This window comes from Ammospiza caudacuta, chromosome 3 (genome assembly GCF_027887145.1).
Source record: "Ammospiza caudacuta isolate bAmmCau1 chromosome 3, bAmmCau1.pri, whole genome shotgun sequence".
Lineage (NCBI taxonomy): Eukaryota > Metazoa > Chordata > Aves > Passeriformes > Passerellidae > Ammospiza > Ammospiza caudacuta.
In genome coordinates this window covers 71,203,804-71,225,359 of record NC_080595.1, presented here as the reverse complement: position 1 = coordinate 71,225,359, position 21,556 = coordinate 71,203,804, and the positions used below count along the sequence as shown (strand labels likewise).

The window sequence follows — 21,556 nt, the reverse complement described above, 5'->3', positions numbered from 1 at the left end:
AAGTGAAGATCTGTCTTGTCAGTGTTTTCAGAATTTCAGAGTGACAGATTAAATCCTGTTTCATATTTATCCATCGTTTGCTGCAATAAAACTTCCATAAATTATGTTCAGTTGTAAAACTCCATCTACTGAGTCTCCTGAGGCATTCAGTGGAGCTGGCTCATTTTGTTGCTGGGTATGGCATTTTCTGAGTAAGCAAATAGAATGAGGCAAAAGGTGTCAAGCTCTCAACTCTTTTTAGATCTGTGTCTCCCTCAAGCGAGGTCCCCAGCCCTGCAACTTGTTAAAGAAAAGGAAAAGCCCAAGGATTGAAAATACTCTGAATAGCACAGACACGATCCTGTACTGCATTGTGTTGGGGGCTGCACTCTGTATTGTGTTCCCTTACTCAGGGTTTGTGGAGGCCCCAGGTGGCATTTGAAGGCAGGGCCAGGGTGGGCAGCACCACTAAAAGGGATGAGCATAATGATAAAACAAATTATAAGGGTTATGAGACTGATAAAATAAGTGTAACGGTTAGTAGAAATGTTCCTGGTTCCCATCTTCCAAATATTCAGGATCAAGCTATGTGCTGTTTTACTCAAAGCTCATCCCATGCGGACTGGGAGTTACAGGAGCTATATTTAGCTGGACGATTTGCCTACCGTTGGTCCATTCACCCTGCCTTTGTGTTTTAGATCAGAATCTGCAGCAACCCATCCCCTAGATGTAGGGACATGCACATAAGATGCTCTGAACAGAAAATGCTGGGTGACTTGGCAAAACCCACTTAAGCCCTAGCACCCATTTTCCATAAATGTACTCTGAAATAGCAAAAGCTCAATATATGCAGAGTTAGTATTGTGGTCTTCCACTGTCAGAGTCTGGGGTCATTATTTCCTTGCCCTACAAGCAACTACAAGTATTGATGTGGAACTAGCATTAACAGTAACCAGGAAGAACAGACCAGAGGAAATGCTGAATTTATTTGCTCAGGGACAGTAAAACTGAGGAATGAGGAAAGAAATCCCCAGATAGTACTGCAAATGAAATGTTATTATCCAAACTCACTAAATATTCATAGAAAACCAAATGCCTTAATCAGTCTGCCTGCCAGCTACAGAGAGAGACACTGAGGCATGTCAGCTCAGACAGATATTCACAGGTACGGAGCTGAGACTGTGAGTTGGTTTAATAAAAGCTCTCTTGAACATAGGCATAGTCTGTATAAATCTTATATGTGTTTTTAACCAACACTTACTTAGCCCTTTCTGCTACGTAAATGTTGATTAAAAACACACAAACCTAAATTTTCTCTTCCCCTTTCCTTTGTGTTGCTTTTTTTGCCCCCTGCCTGCTCCTATATTTGAGTTTTAGTTTAAGGTGCAATTTTAATTTGTCTTGTGAAGGAATTGGTAAAGGGAATATGAGGTCTGGCACTTTGCAATAAGCATGAAATATAATCTAGTTATATGGCAGCTGCAGCTATCTTTGATAATAACTTGGAGTGATGTATTTTACTAATATACGTATGTTGCAGCAACAGAAAGATGTTTAATATTAGCTTTTTAAAATAGAGGATAAGCAATTTTAGACCCTATTTCTTCTCTTTAAATATATCATAGCATATATAGTATTCTTCTAGGATGCAATGAAAGCGTTGTGGGAGATGAGAGCTGATAAACTTAATTTTATAGCCTGGCAGCTGAATGCGGATGCAACATTTATGATTGTAATTGTATTAAAAATATCTTGAGTGCTGATCAAGCTCCCATCTCAGTGGGTACATGAAAAATCTTTTAAACTGGGAGTTTTGAAACATATTTTGAAATGTCCAACTGGGACTAATTTAAATTTAAGAGAGCATGCAAGTAAAAAAAATATAGTACAAATGCTCCCAAAATCAATCTGCATTAGTTTAATGTTGGTTACTTCACTTAGAAATCAAAATGTGAATGAGAAAGGCAATGTGTCTATCTCAGATCAAACATGTTGTGTAGGGGATAGATGGGAACTCAGATCCTGAGGGGAAGATTTTTGTGAGTGGTGACAAACCTCCAACCATACTCAACACACTTTTTACCTCCTTCCTTTTCTGCAAAGAAGACTCGATAATTCATTTATGCTTTTAATTCATATTTAAAGTAGAAATTTAAAAAATAGAAATAGAAATAGAAATAGAAATAGAAGGTTCTTCCAGCTGTCAGGGCACACCCACTCTTGTTTGGTGAACCTAAAGTGTCAGAGTAAATGTTAAGAAATGTTTTTATATGAAGAGGAGTCAAACTCTGGGCCAGGTTTCCTAGAAAGATGATTGATGCCCCACGTCTGTCAGGATTTAAGAGGCATTTGAACAATGCTCTTAATAAGATGCTTTAACTTTTGGTGGGTCCTGTATTGCTCAGACAGTTGGACCAGATGATCATTTTAGGTCTCTTCCAACTGGGACTATTCTGTACTTGCCTCTTATGCCAACAGGTGAATATGACAAGTGCAAACCCTCAGATCTTTGGCAGAAGGCTGTAAACAAACCTGTTCATCAAGTGTTTCTGCTTCTCTGACAAGATCATTCATCTCATCTGCAGCATCATCAACCTGGATGGTCCAAAGGGTAGCATGATTCTTCTTTTTGGATATTGCCTCCTGTATGTGAGAAAAAAAGTCAGGGCATCTGAAAACAAACTCCTTCTCTAGTGAAGGCAGAGATTGAAATTTACAGGAATGGAGTGGAAATTCAAAGATTCAAACTACATGAAAAAAATGAAAAATCATCAATGTTTGTACCTGGAGATGAGTGGTAGTGAGGTTCAGGTCATTCAAACGCCTTTGAGCTGCAACACCTGTAGAAATGCTCAGCAAAGTGGATTTGCTTTCGTCGATCGTCAGAACTGACAACCGGATGTCATCTGTCAAATCCCAAATGCATTTATCGCAGCCTGATAAGAAAATAAGATAGCATAATTTTTCTTTTGTGTTTGTGTCAGCTACAGCAAGTATCTAAAATTCATGTAATAGTGCTCTTGACCCATGGTGTTCACTCTCTTTGTCAGTGATGCTTGCTGGTGGATACCCCTTTTCTTTCAATTTCATCCTCCCACTTCCAAGGTTATTTCTACAGTACAGTTATGACATTTGTAGCTGAGCAGCACCAGATGGGACTGCTCAAAGAGGCTGACACAGGGATTCTGTAATCAGTTGGGAGCGAGGGAGAGGTATTTCCTGGCTATTCCCTAGGCGCTACATGTTTGTGGCCTGAAGGACAACAGATGAAGGCCAAACAAAACCAACTGCATTTTGTCAGAACCTCAAACTTGATATTTAAAACTTAGGGTATGAGAAATAAGGATGTCCAGCACATGGGCTCTTGACCACCTACTTGGTTACGAGGACAACTTCTAAAAGTTATAATGTTATAATGTGCTTGGAAAGTGCTTTGGCAGAATTATATCCTTGTTCCTGCTGAATGATTGCAGTGCCACCTTGTTTATAGTGACACTGGTGCCAACACTGAATGCAAGAGACTTAGGTGAATGTGAAACACAGATTCCTACAGATACTTTTGCTTGATATTTTAGTAGATCCCAGAAATGTTTTCCTTCTGGTTGCTCTTCAGGCACATGACCCCTCTTCTTGGGAGCTCGTTCAGGAATGCATGTGTGCTACACACTCTGCATTATATACAGGTATAAATACACAAACATTTAAAAAATACCTGTGGTTACCAATAGCTACAACATAGTACTCCTGGAAACTCCCCAGGCTTCCCATCATTAGGGTATGGGAGATAGCGGGCATGGAACTGACTGATGGATAAATGCCAAGTTGTCAACAGCAGCAATCTATATTAGATGTTGTACTGGCTTTGACTGGGGTAATTTTCTGCACAGTTAATTTCAGTGGCTAGTATGGGGCCATGTTTTGGATTTGTGCTGAACACAGAGTTGATAATGTGGAGATGTTTTTGTTGTTGCTGAGCAGGGTTTACACAGAACCAAGACCCTTTCTGCTTTTTGTACTGCCATGCTGGTGATGAGACTAGGGATGTGCTGGAAACTGGGAGGAGACACAGCCAGGACAGGTGACCCCAGCTGACCAAAGGGATATTCCAGACTGTGTGATATCATGCTCAGTAAATACAGTGGGGAAAAGAAGGAGGAAGGCAGGGGGGACATTTGGAGTGATAGCATTTTTCTTCCCAAGTAAATATTATGAGTGATGGGGTCCAGCTCTCCTGGAGATGGCTGAATGCCTGTCTGCCCATGAGAATTAGTGAATGAATTAATTGTTTTGCTTTGTTTGCAAAAGTGTGTGTAGCTTGTGTGTGCACAATTTTTCTGGCTTTTAGCCTTCTGATTCTCTCCCTGTTTCTGTTGGAGTGTGTGGCTGTGTTGTTGATGGAGTTAAACCACAACTAGAAAACCATAAATTATATGCAAGATGTCAAAGTTAAAGTTGTGAGGACAGCTTTTAGGGCCAGAATATTATTTTTCAGGCAGTGTGTCTCAAGGTCTATGGAAGTGGCTTTGGTGATACTTCCCTGATGCTCTGCAGTTTGGACCTGAGTGTGTAGTCTGCATAACAGAGTTGGAAATATGCCTGTACTCAGATGTGTGAGAACATGCTGAAGTACTCAATCAGCAGGACATTGTGTATATTCACACACTTAATGCCCTGTGGGACCACCATCAAAATCCTGAGCCCACTGGAGTACCAAGCTCTTAAGTTACTATTTGTAAGCTATAAATACAAGAGCAGCATTAATTGTTGGTGTTTTCATGATAACGTTCTTACTGATGGTCGGGCAGTCTGTGTCAGTAGAAACTTCAGGACTGTCTGCGAGGCACTCTCCAGTCTGGCTGTCACACATTCTGCCTCCACAGTTACATGCTGGGGAAAAAGAAAGGACTTTTGAAAGAAGAATCTTCAAAATGTACAACTCCCCTTCCCAAGACTAGAGAAATTATAATACTTAGGATTGTGTGTGGGTATTCAAATCAATATGAAGAACTTATTGGACTGATTTTCCTTTCAGTACTTGGAAAAGGCATTTCTTGCACTGGTGAAATTTGAACAAATAAAGTATGAAGTGGAAACACCTGTTTCCAGAGAAGAGTGAGAATACCTCTGCTGAAATTACTTGTTCAAAGCTTGCTCATGAGTCAGCGAGGCCAGAGCTGCCCAGAAGGGCCATTGTACATCAATGTCTAGAGAGTGTGACATTTAGGAGATGTATTAAGAACAGTGGGGCAACTAAAGTTAATTATTAGTTACAAATCTCTCCACAGCCCTGTGGAATTTTTCAGCACTCTGTCAGGCTGTCACTAAAAAGGCTTTGCAGCTATCAGGAATTGATTGTGGACTCCAGTTACACTGTCAGCTTGAACATATCAAAAAGTAAATATCTCCTACCACTTACAATGAAGAATAAATGACGTTTTATATTTTTTCAAACTTGAGAAAGCAACACTTTTATTGCCAGCACGAGTGGCTTTTTAAAAAGCCCAATTTTTAATCTAACATCTCTAAACCTCTTTCAAGGTTTAATTGGCCTTTTAAAATATATTATTTTAAAGACTAAAATATTCTTGGAACACTTCAATACAATAACAAAAGCTCAAGCAGAACATAAAAACAGCAGTAATCTATCTGGAATTTATTTTGGTCTTGTGATTAATGGTTTCAGCAGAATCTCATATAACAAAATATTTTATTGCAGCCCATTAATTGTTATGTATGAATTTCCCTTGTATTTACATTTCCCATTGCACGTTCAAGGATTTGTCAAGAGAAAATACGTAAAACAGCTTCAAAGACAACATCCTGCACTGATGTCAGAATAATTTTGTGTAAGTGGACCAGTGTTAGTAAAACACTGTCAGTAGTTTTGTACTGTTTTAGTACAGTTTTTGTACTAATGTAAGAACAGAAATTGGCTATGAATTCTCTGATATGAGAATTCAGCATTTTGGTCAGCATTTTGACCTTATCACAATCTGTGCCTTCCAGCTTTTGGATCTATGATTACTTTTAATTTGTTATTTCTTTTTTTTAAGAAAAGTATCAGTTGAAAGTAGAGATTTCTCTACCTATATCATGGGGACTGGGCTATTGCCAGGTATCAATATTAAACTTAAAAGGTTAAAATTTCAATGAGATTGGTGCACAAGATAATAAAATAGTGTCTTCTTATTTAAATGAATACCTGTGAGTCTGCTACTCTAAATCTTATAGCAAATTAATTTCAAAAGTAGTTTGGACTATTTTTCAGCTACTGGTTTAAGAGGTACCACATTTTTAATAGGGAATTAAGACTTTCAATGATACCATAGTTTGCTGGTGGGGAAAACTTCTAAACTTATCTTTACTTCTGAGGGCCATTTGTGGAGAGCTTTGAACCATGGCTAAAGGATTTGTGATTAAAAAAAAAAGTTGCTTAAAGCTACCATTCACAGCTACCCAGATTTTTGTCTTCCACTCAAAAGGAAAAAAAAAGATTTGAACTGGTAGAGCTGTTTGTCAATTTAGTGGTCTTGCCTTTTTTTTTTATATACCCTTTGAGATGCTCTATGGAAATATGCAGACTGGCTTGATTCATACAATAATTTTGTTTCTCTATTTTTAGTTTAAAGAAGATATTTGACTTATTTCAGAGTAAATTCTAAGCAATAGTTCCTAATTTTCCCAAAAAGCCAAACAAAGGATAAGCTTTCCCTGTGAACTAGAGAAATAGTTTGAATATTGTGGATGTATTGATGCACTGCAATCTCACAGTACTGTCGAGTACAGCACATTGTGGTGCTCAGCAGAAATGAAGATGAAACAAGAAGTGTGTAATTCTCTGAAACATAATACTGCAAAATCAGGATTTGCTAGAGTGAACTTCAAGATTAAATTCACTTCTGAAAAGAGAAAAGCTGTACCTCTTACAACATACTCTAGCACCCAAGCACTTTTTATTTCTAGCAAAGATGAAACACTGCAAGGAAATCTGCTAATGAAGAGAATTACCACACTGATTTGAAGTCTGTGTGAACAGCCTGTACAGAGAACTCCTGTGTACCTCGTTAAGGGTGCAAACAAAAAAACTGTACTGAGGTGATGAAAGTTTGAGTTTTGAAACTGCACTTTCAGAGGTACCTTCCAAAATCATTATTGCATAACCTGCTCAGACACTTGGAATGCCTTGGCTCTCAGACTTCTGGCAAAATTACTCTTAGGTGTTCGAAGCTTTTGGCCATGGGCAGGGCAAAATTGCTGCGGTTTGCAGAGTTGAAGGGCTGGGTGTTTTCCTCTGCCTCATGGAATTCAGGACCCACAGACTGGATCCTATCATTCCTTCCTGGACATCTGCAGTTAAGTCATCTCAGGCAGTGAAGTTTTTAGACAAGATTTTTTTTTGCCACCTCAAAATCACAGACATGCTGTATTTTATGAACATCTTGGCTACCTGAATCCAGGCAGGGGGTGAGTTTTGGGACATGCTGTTTCTCACAGCTGATGTCTTTTTAGCTGGTTGGGATACATGGCTTTGGCTTTTGGGATCACTGTGCATGAGTATCATCTCTTCCTGTTCAGCATAAATGGAATTCAACCATGTGACTTTGTGATGTGAGTTACATCCTGGAGATGGACACTCAAATTTCAGCTGTCACTGGACTATAAAACCAGAAAGGACCAGTAGTGGCATCATGGCATCATATATGGCCCCCTACAAGTGAAGATAGCAGCACAAAGGGCATGTGGTTGCACAGCATCCTCACAGCATCCTTATTATAAAGTGTTTTGGGACGCATCACATCCTGTGTGTCCCAAAACACTTTATAATAAGGAAGTAAAAAACAAAGTCCAAGAACACAGTGAGTTGCAAGAAGGATCAAAACATTGCTAAGTCCCTGAGGCCTGTAGCTCTGTACCTGGAGGCCCTGGAGCACTTCTGAGGCCCAAGTTGAGTGTGTGCTTCAACTGTCTTACTTTTGAGTCAGGCTGAGGTAGAAATACTTTGTCTCTCTCCTTTGTGTTCTGGTCCTTGAGGGACCCCTGCTGAAGAATTTGGGAGGGAGCCCCAAGGTGCTTGCTCTGAGCACCTGCATTTTGCCATTAGCAGTGGCTGTTCCAAAGTGCTTTGAAAGAGGATGTAAGCTTCACTTCCAGAGCCAAAGCAAGGATAAAATGTATGAGGTAAAAGCCCTGTTTGGATTGAACTCCATGTAAATTAAGACAATATTAGAGGACACAAAACTTTGTGACCCCTCTGTGCAGGTATCTTTGGCTGAGGCACTCTGGGTAGCACTTTACCAGACCCTGAAAGTACCTCTTGTGTGAAAATACAGCAATGAGCAAGATTACACAGACTTGTAGGAAATGCAGAATGTGGAAAACAGCAGAAAGTGAGTGGGTATTGGGTCAGGACAGGAAGGATGATCCTGTTCCCATAAAAAATACTTTCAAGTCTTTCAGCACCATCAGTCTGAATGGTCATGGTGTGGACAAGCACAAAGATGAGGACTTTGCCCAAAGAACTCCTAGAGGACCTTATGTAAAACAAGATTCAGGAGAACACAACAGTGCCTCCATTAAACCTTTTCAGGCACTAGAGATGTTGGAGTCTGGAGTCTGAGACTTGGTCATGGGAGATGGAAAGAGATATTTCTCTGGTGCCTGGGATGATTCAACTGAACAGGCATCCAAATTATCCCATCACCTGCCTCCCAGAGCCCCAGGTATCTGACAACCCAGGTATCAGGCATCTCTGATTTCTGGGAGATCACCCACAGCCGTGCTGTGCTGCTCAGCTCTGTGGTACCAGACTGCAGACAGTACCTGTGCAGTTTTTAGCCAATCTGGCGTCCCCGTAGTAGCCCGGCGCGCACCGTTCGCAGTTGAAGCCGCTGGTGTGGTGCAGGCAGTTGCGGCACTGGCCGGTCACTTCATCACAGTCTTCAAAAATCAGATTTGGGTCTGAGTTGCCATTGCAGTCACATTTTTTACAAGTGCTTCCAATTAGCAAAGGGTTTCCATAGTAACCAGGGGCACACCTGAAAGGAAGAGCAGCACCGGCAATGACGAACAATGACATTCCAATCTGTGACACCTTTTTTTCTCTGACCTTATTTGTGTTACCAGGAATTAATCATTATCTGCAGCTTCTAATAGACAGAGAGCTAATTAGGAGCTTTACTCCTACAAGGCTATTTTGTTCTCTAATCTCAATCTGTACTGGTATATATTTTCCCCTTCTGGAACATCCCCGGTATCTCAAGCATACCAGTCTGCATTAATTTATTTTTTCTGTCTTCCTTTGGCAGTGAAATTATTTTCTCCCTATTGTTTTAAAATCTGTGACAGAATTGCCTTGGCAGCAAGGCAGCTCTACAGTGTTTGTTTTGATCTCTTTCAGCTCTGTATCTCACCAACTATATTGTGTTATATAAGAAACTGGGGTAAGAGGCCACATTTCAGGATGCTGAAACTCAGAGGAAGTTCAGACTTTATTTCTATTATAAATGTACATAAAAAGTACTGCCCAGGAAAGGTTTCTAGAAATATTTCTATGGTGAGGTATTGGGGTGGCTTCTGGTTTTTACAAAACAGAATAGGCCCTGAACCAGACTCTGTTTTTCAGATCTGTTTGATGTTATCCTGTTGGATGAGGGTAAAAGGCTGAGAGCAGTCACCAGGGAGGATTCCTCTCTTGGTCTGCAGAGGGAGAGAGGGAGGTGGGTACCAGGCACCCCAGTGAAGGCCTGAAATAGGTCCAAATTTCTTATCATGTCTTTTTATGTTTGGGAAGCATTTCAGTTGAGAAATTTCTACATCTTAAAATGAGACACATGTTGATATTATGGTGGTTTTTCAGAGTACAGAGACACCAGCAATGCAACACTCCTGGATGGATCAGTGGCCCTAAGCAAAGAGGTTGTAACAGATTTGGTTATTTGGAAAGGAAATAGTCTCAGTTAAAGATGTTTCTGCTGATATCAGGGAATGTGCTTAATCCTACAAGCAAGGGGAGCTTTTGCAAAACAACCATTGACACAAGGAGAACTAGTAATGGGGTGGGCATGGAGTACTAATGCCCATGATGCAGAAGCCTGGAGCTCAGAGATCAGGGACTCATACCCCAAAACTGGAAATGAAGAATTCCTGACAGGAAGGGAATAACTGGCTGGTGTAACAATTGCTGGCTGAAGGAACTGGAGGATTGAATAGTTGCTTCAATGATTTAGGTAAGAAGTATTTATTGTAGTTAATTCTGTTTTATCACCATGTTATCCTTGTCTCCCATCCAAATTCCTGTTTAAGATGCTGTTTTTTCTGTCTGCTGTTGGTAAGCAGGGAGGGTGAGCACTACAGGCAGTTCAGATTAATTTTCCCAGATTCTGGCTCGGTACCTTAATCAAGGTCAGTTGTCTTCTAAAATCTGAACACAGTCAAATTCAGGTTCTGCCATGTCTGAACCCTGAAAATGTGTGAGATCTGATAAAAGCTTCACATTTTGATCTGTTCCTATATTTTCTGTTTTTTTTTTTTTTTTTTTTTAATTTTATTTTATTTTATTTTTTTTTGGATAGAGTAATTTCCTCAACACTGCTTTGTTCATGTTCCAGTCCTGAATCCTCACAGTAGAAACACATAAAATTTAAAGCATCTTAATATAAACCACTTGGCTGCCTCAAACACTGCTTTTGTCAATGACAAAGGCTCTTTTTGTCTCTTTGCAGCACTGCCAGAATCTTTGGTGCAGATTTTATCATTTGGGTGACCCAGATGTAAAGAATTAAAGTGTGGCCAGGAGTTCTGTGCACCCCCTGAAGAACTGTGAGTGCAACACTGACTGCAGAGTGTCCTTTATGATTATGATTTGGTCGAATCATTCCCTGTTCCTGTGGGAGTTAGAGCAGGCAGTGATGGGTAAACCTGCTAGTCAGTCATGCCAGAAGTCTTGCTGCAATTGTCTAAAATTTCAGTTTTTTGTTTTCTGTAGTCAGGTATTTTCCAAATGATCATCTGTCTAACATGGCCACCATCTTCATGCACAGAGGCCACTGAGTAGGGCTGGGGTCAGACCAGCCTTTTGCTCACTGCTGCTCACATCTACCAACAACAGCGTGCTATCCCCACCAGCCCTGCCATGTCTGTCCTGTCCTCATCAGGACAAGGCCATTCCCCCTTCTTTTCCGAAATAAACTGTTCAGTTCACTTGCCGGGAATGTAGAGGACATTTCCCCACAGATACATTTTACAAGTGCTGTTTTTTATGACCACCTGAGGCACCAGAACAGGTTGCCCAGAGAAGCTGAGGATGCCCCATCCCTGGGAGCATTCAGGGCCAGGCTGGATGGAGCAACCTGCTCTAGTGGAAGGTGTCCCCACCCATGGCAGGGGGTTGGAACCAGATGACTTTTAAGGTCCCTCCCATCCTGAACTCTTCTATGACTCACTGTTATTAGCCATAACTTCTCATCTGGAGCAGCTGTTTAGAGCAAAAAGAAACTTTCAGAGCTGAAAATAAATGTTTTACCTTCACTCTTCTCTTTGCCACTCAGTACGTTTCATAGTACTGAGGCATTTAACCTCTTTTGAATTGTGGGTAGGATGTGAGAAGAGCAGACTGGAAGTGTTCTGCTCCATCTCTTCACTTTACGGCCTGAAAAAGTTCAGAGGCCTGGAGTAAATGTCTTTTCCTAGATTGTATCAATAAATGACTCTTTTTTGCTAAAAAAGAATATTTCCTCTCCCATTATAAAACTGCAAAGTTGTCTTTGTTTCATTCTGCAGCCATAACTGCTTCCTGTAATTATAAGTGAGTAAGAAATCAACTTCCTCTTCTCTGGCAATGCCAAAAGAACCTTTTTCATCTATTTGCTTTGGATGGTAAATTGTAATTTGTTCAGTTGTTCTTTTTGACATTTGTGCATTAACAAAACCTGCATGGCATCAGTTACCACCCTGATGCCTTACTGCTGAAGTCCAGGAGAAAAATGATTAATTCCTAAATTTCAAGTAGGGACCTGCTCTTTAGCAAGTGAGCAGGGGCAAGCACTGCATCATCCAGATTTGAAACACTTTTGGACATTTCTGATACAAATGGGAGTAGGACCAGAAGGCAAGTCCTGCCTGTCACTGCTTGCACCTTACCCCAGCCATCAGCCAAGCTCTTAACATAGTGACCAGGACAGGCTGATTCCTTTCTGTAGCTTTTTCTACACAGCTTTGCCTTCCTTGAGACAGATGCACTGTGTCAGGCTGGGGAGTGGCCCTTAGAAAACAAAGCTGATGTTATTTTCTGCTGTTTCTGTGTTACTGCTGCCCATTTAATAGGATTTGTATTGCTTGTAGTCTGGGTTGACATTTTAATAACCATTAAGGAACCTCAATGACCTTTTAATTGTCTGCATTATCCTTTGTGTATAAACCTGACATTTTGAAGGAACAAAAGAATACAGCCGTGGGCCTGTAAACAAGGGTGGGCTTTTTATTTTTGTGCCATCTGCTTTCACTGTTGCTGTCATGATGTTAGTGATGTGGAGGTAATTGACTGATGATTTTGCATCATCTGTAAGGATGATGTTCATTGTTCATCTTACCTTTTTCATTTTGATTTGTCTTTGCATCTTAAGCATCCCTTTTCTCCCTTCTCTGACAGTTACATTAAGTATCATTTGAATTCCAGGCTTGCCCATTGTTGACAGATGACTAAAGACTTAAATACTTCAGGGGCTTTAAGGGAAAACAAAAGGAAATGTTCAGGAAGCCATTGTCTGAGCCATCCTATATCCCTCAGTCTTTGTGCTAGAGCTGTTTTAATTTATTGACTGCTCGAGGACAATTTCTGAATTATAATCAGGCCCTTGACATTCATTGAAACATCAACCATGTGTGTTCATAACAAGTAAGAAAGCCTCTTACAGGCTTTCTTACTTGTGAAGTTATATTTCTGCTGTATAATTCAATTTATTTGTGTCCTTGGTTATTTAGGGAATATTTACTGGAAATTGTTTATGGACATAAGGGAAATTTGAAAAGCAGCACTGGCCTATAATTGTTTGCTTGACTTTATTGAATTATGCCTGTGAAGTGCATTTAAAATGCAATGAAAAAAGCTGCATCTGCTTTAAGAATTTGACTCAACAGTGGATTTTCTCCTTTGATTTTGTAAAAATTGTTTGGTAGAAACCTGCTACATATTTTAGGGGGTAAATTGCAGGAAGAATCAATGTGGTGGATATTTTTCACTTCAGCTGCTGTTTCTGATTTGTATTTTTTACTTTTAAATTGCATTCCGTTTAGGCAGATCACCACTTGAAGGTACACAAAGTGCAAGAGCTAGATCAAAATACATAATATGTAAATGTCTGTCTTATGCTAACACTTCTCCACAGCAAATTTAAGTGCTTTTTAATAGGAAATTAACAAGATCTTTTAACAGACACAATTCTTCCTGATGAACACACGTGCATAAGATTTCTCCCCAGTATGGCAAGATTCTCTGAAAAAAATTCTGGACTTCAGTATTGCTGACCAGCAAGTCATCCTATGAGTTCCTTACCTTTCACAGTTGGGTCCTGCATAGTTTTCCTTGCAGACACAACGCACACTTCCACTTTTTCTGTGACAGGAGACCGCAAAGCTGGAATTTCATCAGGATGAATAGTTAGAATACCAGGCAATGACAGACACGTGGGAATGCTTCTTTGTTACAGTATGGACATGTCTCAATGTGAACTCTGGCTCTTGGTTGTTCATTGCTGAATGAGTGTTAAGCTCTTTACATAATTTATGTTATACCCCTTGTTTAGACTTTAAATTAGTTTAGGAAGCACTATTTAGTGTATAGAACTATGGAGCTACATAAATACAGATGTATAGGTATGAAAGTCATCTTGCAGTGCAGATCAGACACATCTGCAGGTTTTGATACACACACTTTAGACAAGGGACTTAACACAAATGTGTATGTCATATGAACCTAATTGTTTCCTGTCTACTATCCTAATGGATAAAATATTGTTTGTGGAAGACACTGCAGTGTCAATTCAAGAACTGAGATTTTGGAACGGGTGCAGCAGTTTCCTATGCAAATCCCACAGTTTTTCTCAAATTCCAGTCTGGAAGTTCCTAGTGATGAAGACTGACCTCAGTAATGCTGTCCTCATCCAGAGGAACTGAGTGTACAGTAACCAGAGCTGCTCCACCATCTTTCCAAGTAAGCTGGAAAGAGTCTGCAGCCTCTTCTGAGACCAACATGCCAAGTAGTGATGCTGACTGCAGTAATGGCTTGGGCTGTAATTTCTACTGCTCTTATTCCTAATCATGGATTGCTTTGTTTTCTCATGTTTTTAGGATTTAACAAATATTCAAATAAATATGAGACCCAAGAAAGAGCAGTAGCCAGATGTGAAAAGTGTAAATTTTATGTGTATTTCAAAAACGGTGATGGGCTTGGCTTAAATACATTTATAGGAAAAAAGAAATACAGTCCTAAGATGTTTCTAGTTAGTTTGCAATATGTGTGAATAAATTTCTGCCAGCACTAGAATGCAACCAGAGCAGTGAGTAGCAGCAGTTTCCAGCTGCAGGCCCATGATTGCTAAAACATAGCTCCTCAGTCATATGGTGCTGGGCGGCTGTGGTTGGGTTGCATCCATTTCACACAGGACAAAAGACTCAGAGCAGTGGGAAAGTGCATAATCCATGCACTGCTTGTTCCAGGAACAAACAGCATTGAAAGCTGATGAGAATTCCCACATAATTTCAGTTCCTGCCAGTGTTTCTCAACTGGCTGGACAACCAGAGGCAAAAAATCTGTCTGGATCTCTGTTGTCTCAAAATATTTGGTATAACCAGAGAGAACATAAAATGAGATTTTTCTCACAGAATTTACAAATTAACTGCTATGTGGCTTTTACAAGAACATGTTGAGAAAGTCACAATAGTTTGGCAGGCTTCCTCTTCTTTAACCAAGTCTAATTCCTTCACGTAGTTGCAAAAACCACATTGTGGATCTAAGTTATGAAGTAGGACCGAAATCTTCCTCAAGTTTTATACTTTTTGTGAACTTTTAGGGGGAAAAAAAAGCTTTATAATTCCTTGGGTTTGAAAAGAAGTAACATCTCCTGGACTGTGAAACAACCTCCATCCTCCTTTTTTTTGTTCCAAAGAGATGACATTACACTTCATGTGTAATGTCCAAAAGTTACTCCAAAATTTCCTAGGATAGAAGATATGAGGACAGCTTGGTCAGAAAATCAAGAGACACTGCTGAATTCCTGGAAAAAATACTTATCTGGTGAGTCTGTCAGTTTACAGATTTGGTATTCTATTTCCAAAGTAAAACAGGCTAGAAAGCAACATCCTTTGAATGTTTTTAAGCCATTTAATGCTTCTCTGCTTCTGGTAGAGTTATTGTTTTGCCTTATTCTTTATATGTAGTAGGATTAATGAAGGAAAATTGAAAAAAAATTCCAACGAATAAAGAACATTTTTTCTTTGAATTTAGTTAAGCTTTGGTAAAGCTTAATGTTGCTCAATTGTTTTTTTTTTTTTTTGCCTGTTCCAGCCCCAGCCCCAGCTGAAGACTATTTCTGTGGTCAGGTCTGTCTCATGCAAGAAGCTGAACAGGCAATTTCTGCACATTATTTAAACAGGGGTATGAGGCAACTTGGGATGGGACATTCCTTTAATTACTACCTTCAGGACATTTCTGAGGGGAACCAAGGAAGCACAGTGAATTTTCACTGATGTAGTTTCAAAGGGGAGACAATTCATGGAACATTGAATATTCTGAGATGAAGGGACCCTTGAGGCTCAGCAAGTCCAAGCCATGTATTGCTGCTAATATTGAGGCATCCGCAGTCAGGTTTCTTTCAACATTTGTTCTCCCTTCCCAACCCCATGCTGCTGAGTTTTGGGTTTGGGGTTTTCTTCTCCATTGTGGTCTGGAACTGGAGAGGCATAATATTGCTAGTTAAGGAATTGGGAATGCTCCTTGGCCTCAGCTGCCATCTCCCACAGCGCTGGCAGAGAAAAGCTGTAGCCACAGTCCCTGCTGGCCCCACTGCACTGAGGCCTGCTCAGTGGCCTGCTGGTCCATGCAGCTCCCTGCTGTCAGGGAGCACCTCTGCAGAGCCTTTGGGCTGCAGCATGGGGCACGGTCTGGGTGAGTGCAGACCCAGCCACCCTTGTCAAATGGAGCTCTAGGGAGCACAGACCAGACCTTGCCTGACTGACCTGGCTTGGTAGAGCCTGAGGCTCATGTGGAAGTGCCTCAGGCATGTGCAGCCCAGGTTGTGGCTCAGAGAACAGCTTCTTACACCAAAGTGGCTGCTCTGTGCCCAACAGGTTACAAAAACCCACTTTGCCAAGGAAAAAAGCACTGCTCCTGATTGTTGTATTTCTAATTTTTCAGGCATTACAGCTGCTACTGAAACTGGAAGGAATAGTTGGCTTCATCTGTGAGCTTGCTCACTCCTAAGCCTTTCTACATGTCAGCAAAACCAGGTTCTTCCACTGTCTCTGGAGGATTTTCTCTGTAATCCAGGCAAAGCTGAAGTTTTTCAACAATATGAGAGAACCCATGGCCCTTCTCACATGTCTGCAGCCCACCACAAAAGCCAAGAAGGGATCTGCGGGAATTTGGCAGGAATGATTTTGTTCCTTTGCCAGTTTGAGCCCTGAGAAGATGAGCAAAATGGAGCTCATCCCACCTTAAGGTCATGTGAGTGATCCTATAGCAACAGCAAACAAATACAGTAAGGATGAAATTCCCTTTGCTGTGACGTCCTGATGAAAGCAGGATGGGAAACAACACTAATAGCTAGCTCCCTGAAAACCAGCATCAGCCTCTTGGCATCTACTTACTAGCATCTCCCTGTGGTGGGATTCACATAGATACCTCTCTCCCAGAGCATGAATCTGAGCAAGAGGAAGCTGATAATTTCTTTCAGCTGCATTACTGACATGCCACTAATTGTTTCTAATGGCTGGCTGTGGCTTGTAGTCCCTTTTCTTTTCTTTCTTTTCTTTTCTTTTCTTTTCTTTTCTTTTCTTTTCTTTTCTTTTCTTTTCTTTTCTTTTCTTTTCTTTTCTTTTCTTTTCTTTTCTTTTCTTTTCTTTTCTTTTCTTTTCTTTTCTTTTCTTTTCTTTTCTTCTTTTCTTTTCTTTTCTTTTCTTCTTCCCACAAAGCACACAACATTTGGAGTTCTTTGACTTGGTCTTGGTTTTCTGTCAGGCTTCATAATTTCTTACCCAAAAGTAGCTGGGCATTAGCTGAAGGGGCATTCTATCACAGGATGCTCCAGCACTTTCCTTTGAACTGTTAGTGTGCTAACCAGATCCAGCTGCTGTAGATTCAGGGGACTGCAAACTCAGGCTTTTTTGTGTTTGGTTTTACCCTTCAGGTGACATGGATTGAACTTTCTGTCTGTCTTTTTTTTTCTGTCTCAACCACATAAATCTCTGATGCTGCCTTTCTTGAGAATTGTTCTTTATGGGATTTTAAAAAGCAACCACACAACAGAATAATCTCTTTACATAAAAGGGTGAACTTGAACTTTCTCTTGGTAAGAATTGTTATGAGCATTTAAAAATATTTTACACTTTCTAAATGAAATGCTGTTTCCTGTGGTTGTAAACATGAGCAGATGGTAGTCCTCTCATTACCCCTGTGTTTGCCAAGGGCAGCAAACTTTGTCTCCTGCATTCAGGAAGGGATGCTGGCCCCACCTTGGAAAAGGCCAAATTCAAGCCAAATGGAAGAGAAGCAGAGAGTCTTTACATACTTGGCCAGTGCTGGCAGGGGGCAGGGGCAGGGCTGGCAGAAGGTGGGCACTCCCCTGACAACGTCGCCAATGAAGCCATCGGGACACTGCTCGCAGTGCTGCCCTGTTGTGTTCCTCTGGCAGTCCTGCAGGGCAAGGAGACAGAGCGGGGAAAGTTAAATGGAGGTGCTGCCTAATTCAGAAAAAGATCACTTAGCTAAGACCTGGCCAAGCAGAGGAGTGGCTGATGCCACACCTTGACCTTGCAAGGTATTGACTGATTTGGGCAAACAAGCTAACACAGCTGCAAATAAAAATCCTATAAATGATTACAGTGACCAGCAGCAAGGGTTGACAAGGTGCTGTACAGGACAAAACAGACATACGAGGCTGGAAGGTGCTGGTGCAGAAGTGTCAGAGGTACTCAGGTGTAGCTGCCAACCCTGTTTTGAACTGCATGTGCCAAAAAGGAAAAAACCCCTTTAATGACTCCAAAACCAAATAAAAGGTATCAGCTGATAAATATTGTCAATAAACCTGAGCCAAGACACAGGCTTCAGCAAAACTGCTTCTGGAAAAGAGCACAGGCAGCTGTCTCACCAAGCTACTTTAGAAGAGTAGGAAGGATACAGTGAGGGTTTCCACTCTTGCAACTGTGCAAGGAGTTTTTGTGTCCCTGAATCAGAACTCTCCCATTACAGAAATTTGTATGGACACAGTACAGATGTGAGCAGCTATGGCAGGCTTAAGACAGCAAGGAAATAGATCCATGGCAGACACATGTGGAGAAATACTCTATCAGTGCATGTTTGCTGTAGGTTTGGCCGAGCTTCCTTGATTCTTTCCTCTTCTGAGCTAATACCAAGGATCATGGAAAATGCATACTGACAGATTGGATTTCCATCCCTGAGAAAATGACAATGTCTATAATAAAGAAAAAGACCTCTGAGTATATGAATAAGCATCAACTGATTCAGGAATTCCTGTTTCACTATCTACTGAATAATGGTGCAATTAAGCAAGGGGAATCAGAGGATGTAATCTATCATGACTCCCATAAAAGATCAACTAAGTTGACAGGATACTTGAAAAAAAGTTTCTTTTGCAAAAGGAAAGCTGACAGAGGGTAGGAAATTAGGGTAGGATATAACAGTAAATTTTCAGTGTGGGAAGAGTCACTGTTCAGATCACCACCTAAGCCTTGGTGCTGATATGAATTTTGTTCAGTATTCACCAGTGTTTTAAAGAGATAGAAAATGTAGGGCTGTTCAGCTGGGACAGAAAGGCAGGAGGGTGTGTTTGGGTTATGTATAATTCAAAAGTTTGCAAATAAGCTGAATGCAATACAATAGTTCACCCAAATTCTACAATACAAGAATTGAGGACACTGATTTAAAAAGGTGCTTCCCTACACAGAACATAGACTGCTGCTACTTTTTGCCAGGAGGTGAGAGTACTTGCAGGGACAAAAAGGGATTCCTTGGAGTGCTCCAAAGGGCAGGGAGCTCCTTAGCCTGGGGCAAGGGGCACCTTGGTGTCTCTGTGGCTGGAATATCTTCAGCAGCCCTGGGGTGGGGTAAGGGAGCCCAGCCAACCAACTGTTCACCTGCAGATTTGACAATCACTTTCTTCTCCAAACATGGTGTGTTCTTTGGAGAAAGAGTATGAGAAGAGAGGAATGTGATTAGGGAAGACATGTAATGAAAATAAATAGTCAAGCTTCACTTGCACAGGCATTCCTAAATTAGTTTTGTATCCTCATGCTGTGACTTTGATTTAGTAGCAGAATTTTGTCCTGGCAACATTGATGTTTTTGGTTTTGCTTGTGAAAACACATATTTTTTTTTTTTACCCAATATTCCTTATTTGAATTCCATAAAGGATCCCCAATTAGGGCTCAGATCCATTTTGATTCTGAAAGACTTTGCTTGTCTTGCTTCCTGCATGCTTTATAGTCTTGGAGAACACATTTCCCAGAAATTATTCTTTGTGCAAGGCTGTCATTTGGCCAGAGAACTCTACAGCAAGTAGAATGTGATGAGAAAAAGGAAAAAAAGTCAATTTTTATTTCACAGATCTTTAACTAGATTAGTCAATAGTAGTTTTAGAGCTAAAGGTGGTTTTACTTAGTCGTATTTGCTGTAAGGAATAAAATATTTAGTGCATGGAAAACCAGAAGGTTATTTTAATTAAGAGGCTCTAAAATGGGAGAATAATAGGAGAAAGTTTGAATAGGAGGAAGGGGAGGAGGAGGAAAGAAGTGCACTAACCATGGGGCACGTGGGGAGAGCCAGAAGGCTAATACAATTTTAAAGATATTTTTCATTTGTCATTATCCAATGAAAAAATGATGTTAATGTACCACCAGAGAGACGGGAGAGCGTGGGCACTGAGCACTTGAAGTGCTTGAGCCACCCTTGTCTGAAGCACTGGCAGAGGCCTTGGATGTGTTTGGTGTGGCCTTCACTGTGTTTGATCAATTCACTTCACCTTGTTTGTCCTCAGCTCACAGCACATGGGTATTAACAGAGTAAATCTGCTCCTGCTTTCCAAAGCTCAAATATGACTGCAATGAACAGAGCAAGACAGCAAATGTTGCTCCTCAAATCTGCACTTTTGTATCTAAACTGAAGGGAAGTGAAAAGGTCTCTCTTACCACAGATACCCCATTATCTGGTTAGTGATCAAGTAAAAATGACTTTATCTTATTTAGCAAGACAGATCTTCTGTGTGTATTTAGAGCCACATTTTTACAGTGATAGAAAAAGTGTCCTAATATTTTATGTTCCATTATTTTGCATCTACAACTAAACTGCTGAGTGCATTAAGCCCAAGAGAGCAGGGAGAACGCCCTCCCTGCAGCTAATGGGTGATTCTCAGCACTGGATGACACTGGTGTGCTAGTTTGAGAAAAGTGTTTTGCTTCTCTGGGGATCATTTTGAGCGGATGATCAGCAGCAGCCTGGCTTCTAAAGGCTTCTAGATGAGTCTACAGCATGAAATCACTCATCCTTCAGTACACCAGCAGCTTCTCTGATGACAGAGCAGCTGGATTGTATTTGCCTGTGCAAGAAAATGTCTTAGCTGGTCCTGGTACTCCTCTCTGGCACTCTCACTGAGTGCCAATGATCAGTGTGAGCATTTTCACCTGGCTCTTACTGTAACTATTAGTGCACACATGAAAAGAACATGGACTGGTGCTATGAGTGAGTGTGGGGGGTGTGTGGTGTTACTTGGAAATGATTGTCAATGCTGAGCTCCTAGACCCATTTGATAGGAAGTAAAGCTGGAACTACCACAGAACACTTCATGTGATGCAGTTCTTCTCAGTACATACATTTGTGCAGGAATAATAATGAAAAGTTTGTTGTTTCTCTTCAGGCAATAGTACTAGGACAAATTTCCCAGCACAAGACAAGCGTGCTTGTGTCAATTAATATAACTGAAAAATTGAGGCATGAATCTGCCCCAGTTTCACTTAGGAACCTGAACTTGCAAGAAAAGCGTTCATTCTGATGGTGTTCAAAGGCACCAACTTCATTAAATCTGCCACTTATGCAGTTTTAGTGAAATTACTTCATCTGAGGGATAACAATGTACAATTTAGGCAATCTGGGCCTTCTCCATAGGAAATAGGTAGCAGATAGTATTTTCTGTGTACCAGATTGTGTTTTCTGTGTACCCTCTAAAGTTGAAGAAAGACAGGACCTGCCACAGAGTGGTGCAGAGCACCTATTAGACACCTGATGCTGGATGGCATGGAAGCACTCCAGGGGCAATCAAAAGTTAATACTCAGGCCTGCCTCTCGTAAGTTAGT

General features: G+C 40.8%; 1 protein-coding gene across 1 annotated transcript in view; it reads right to left on the bottom strand.

The window, feature by feature from the left end:
• The window catches only part of LAMA4 (laminin subunit alpha 4), a 96,548-nt gene that overhangs the window by 47,584 nt on the left and 27,408 nt on the right, over positions 1-21,556 (bottom strand). The window contains exons 3-8 of the mRNA XM_058800875.1: positions 17,760-17,884; positions 13,529-13,609; positions 8,800-9,014; positions 4,771-4,866; positions 2,764-2,915; positions 2,512-2,622 (exon numbers count right to left, since the gene is read on the bottom strand). Coding sequence (XP_058656858.1) covers positions 2,512-2,622; positions 2,764-2,915; positions 4,771-4,866; positions 8,800-9,014; positions 13,529-13,609; positions 17,760-17,884 — 780 coding nt within the window. The remainder of the gene's footprint in view (positions 1-2,511; positions 2,623-2,763; positions 2,916-4,770; positions 4,867-8,799; positions 9,015-13,528; positions 13,610-17,759; positions 17,885-21,556) is intronic.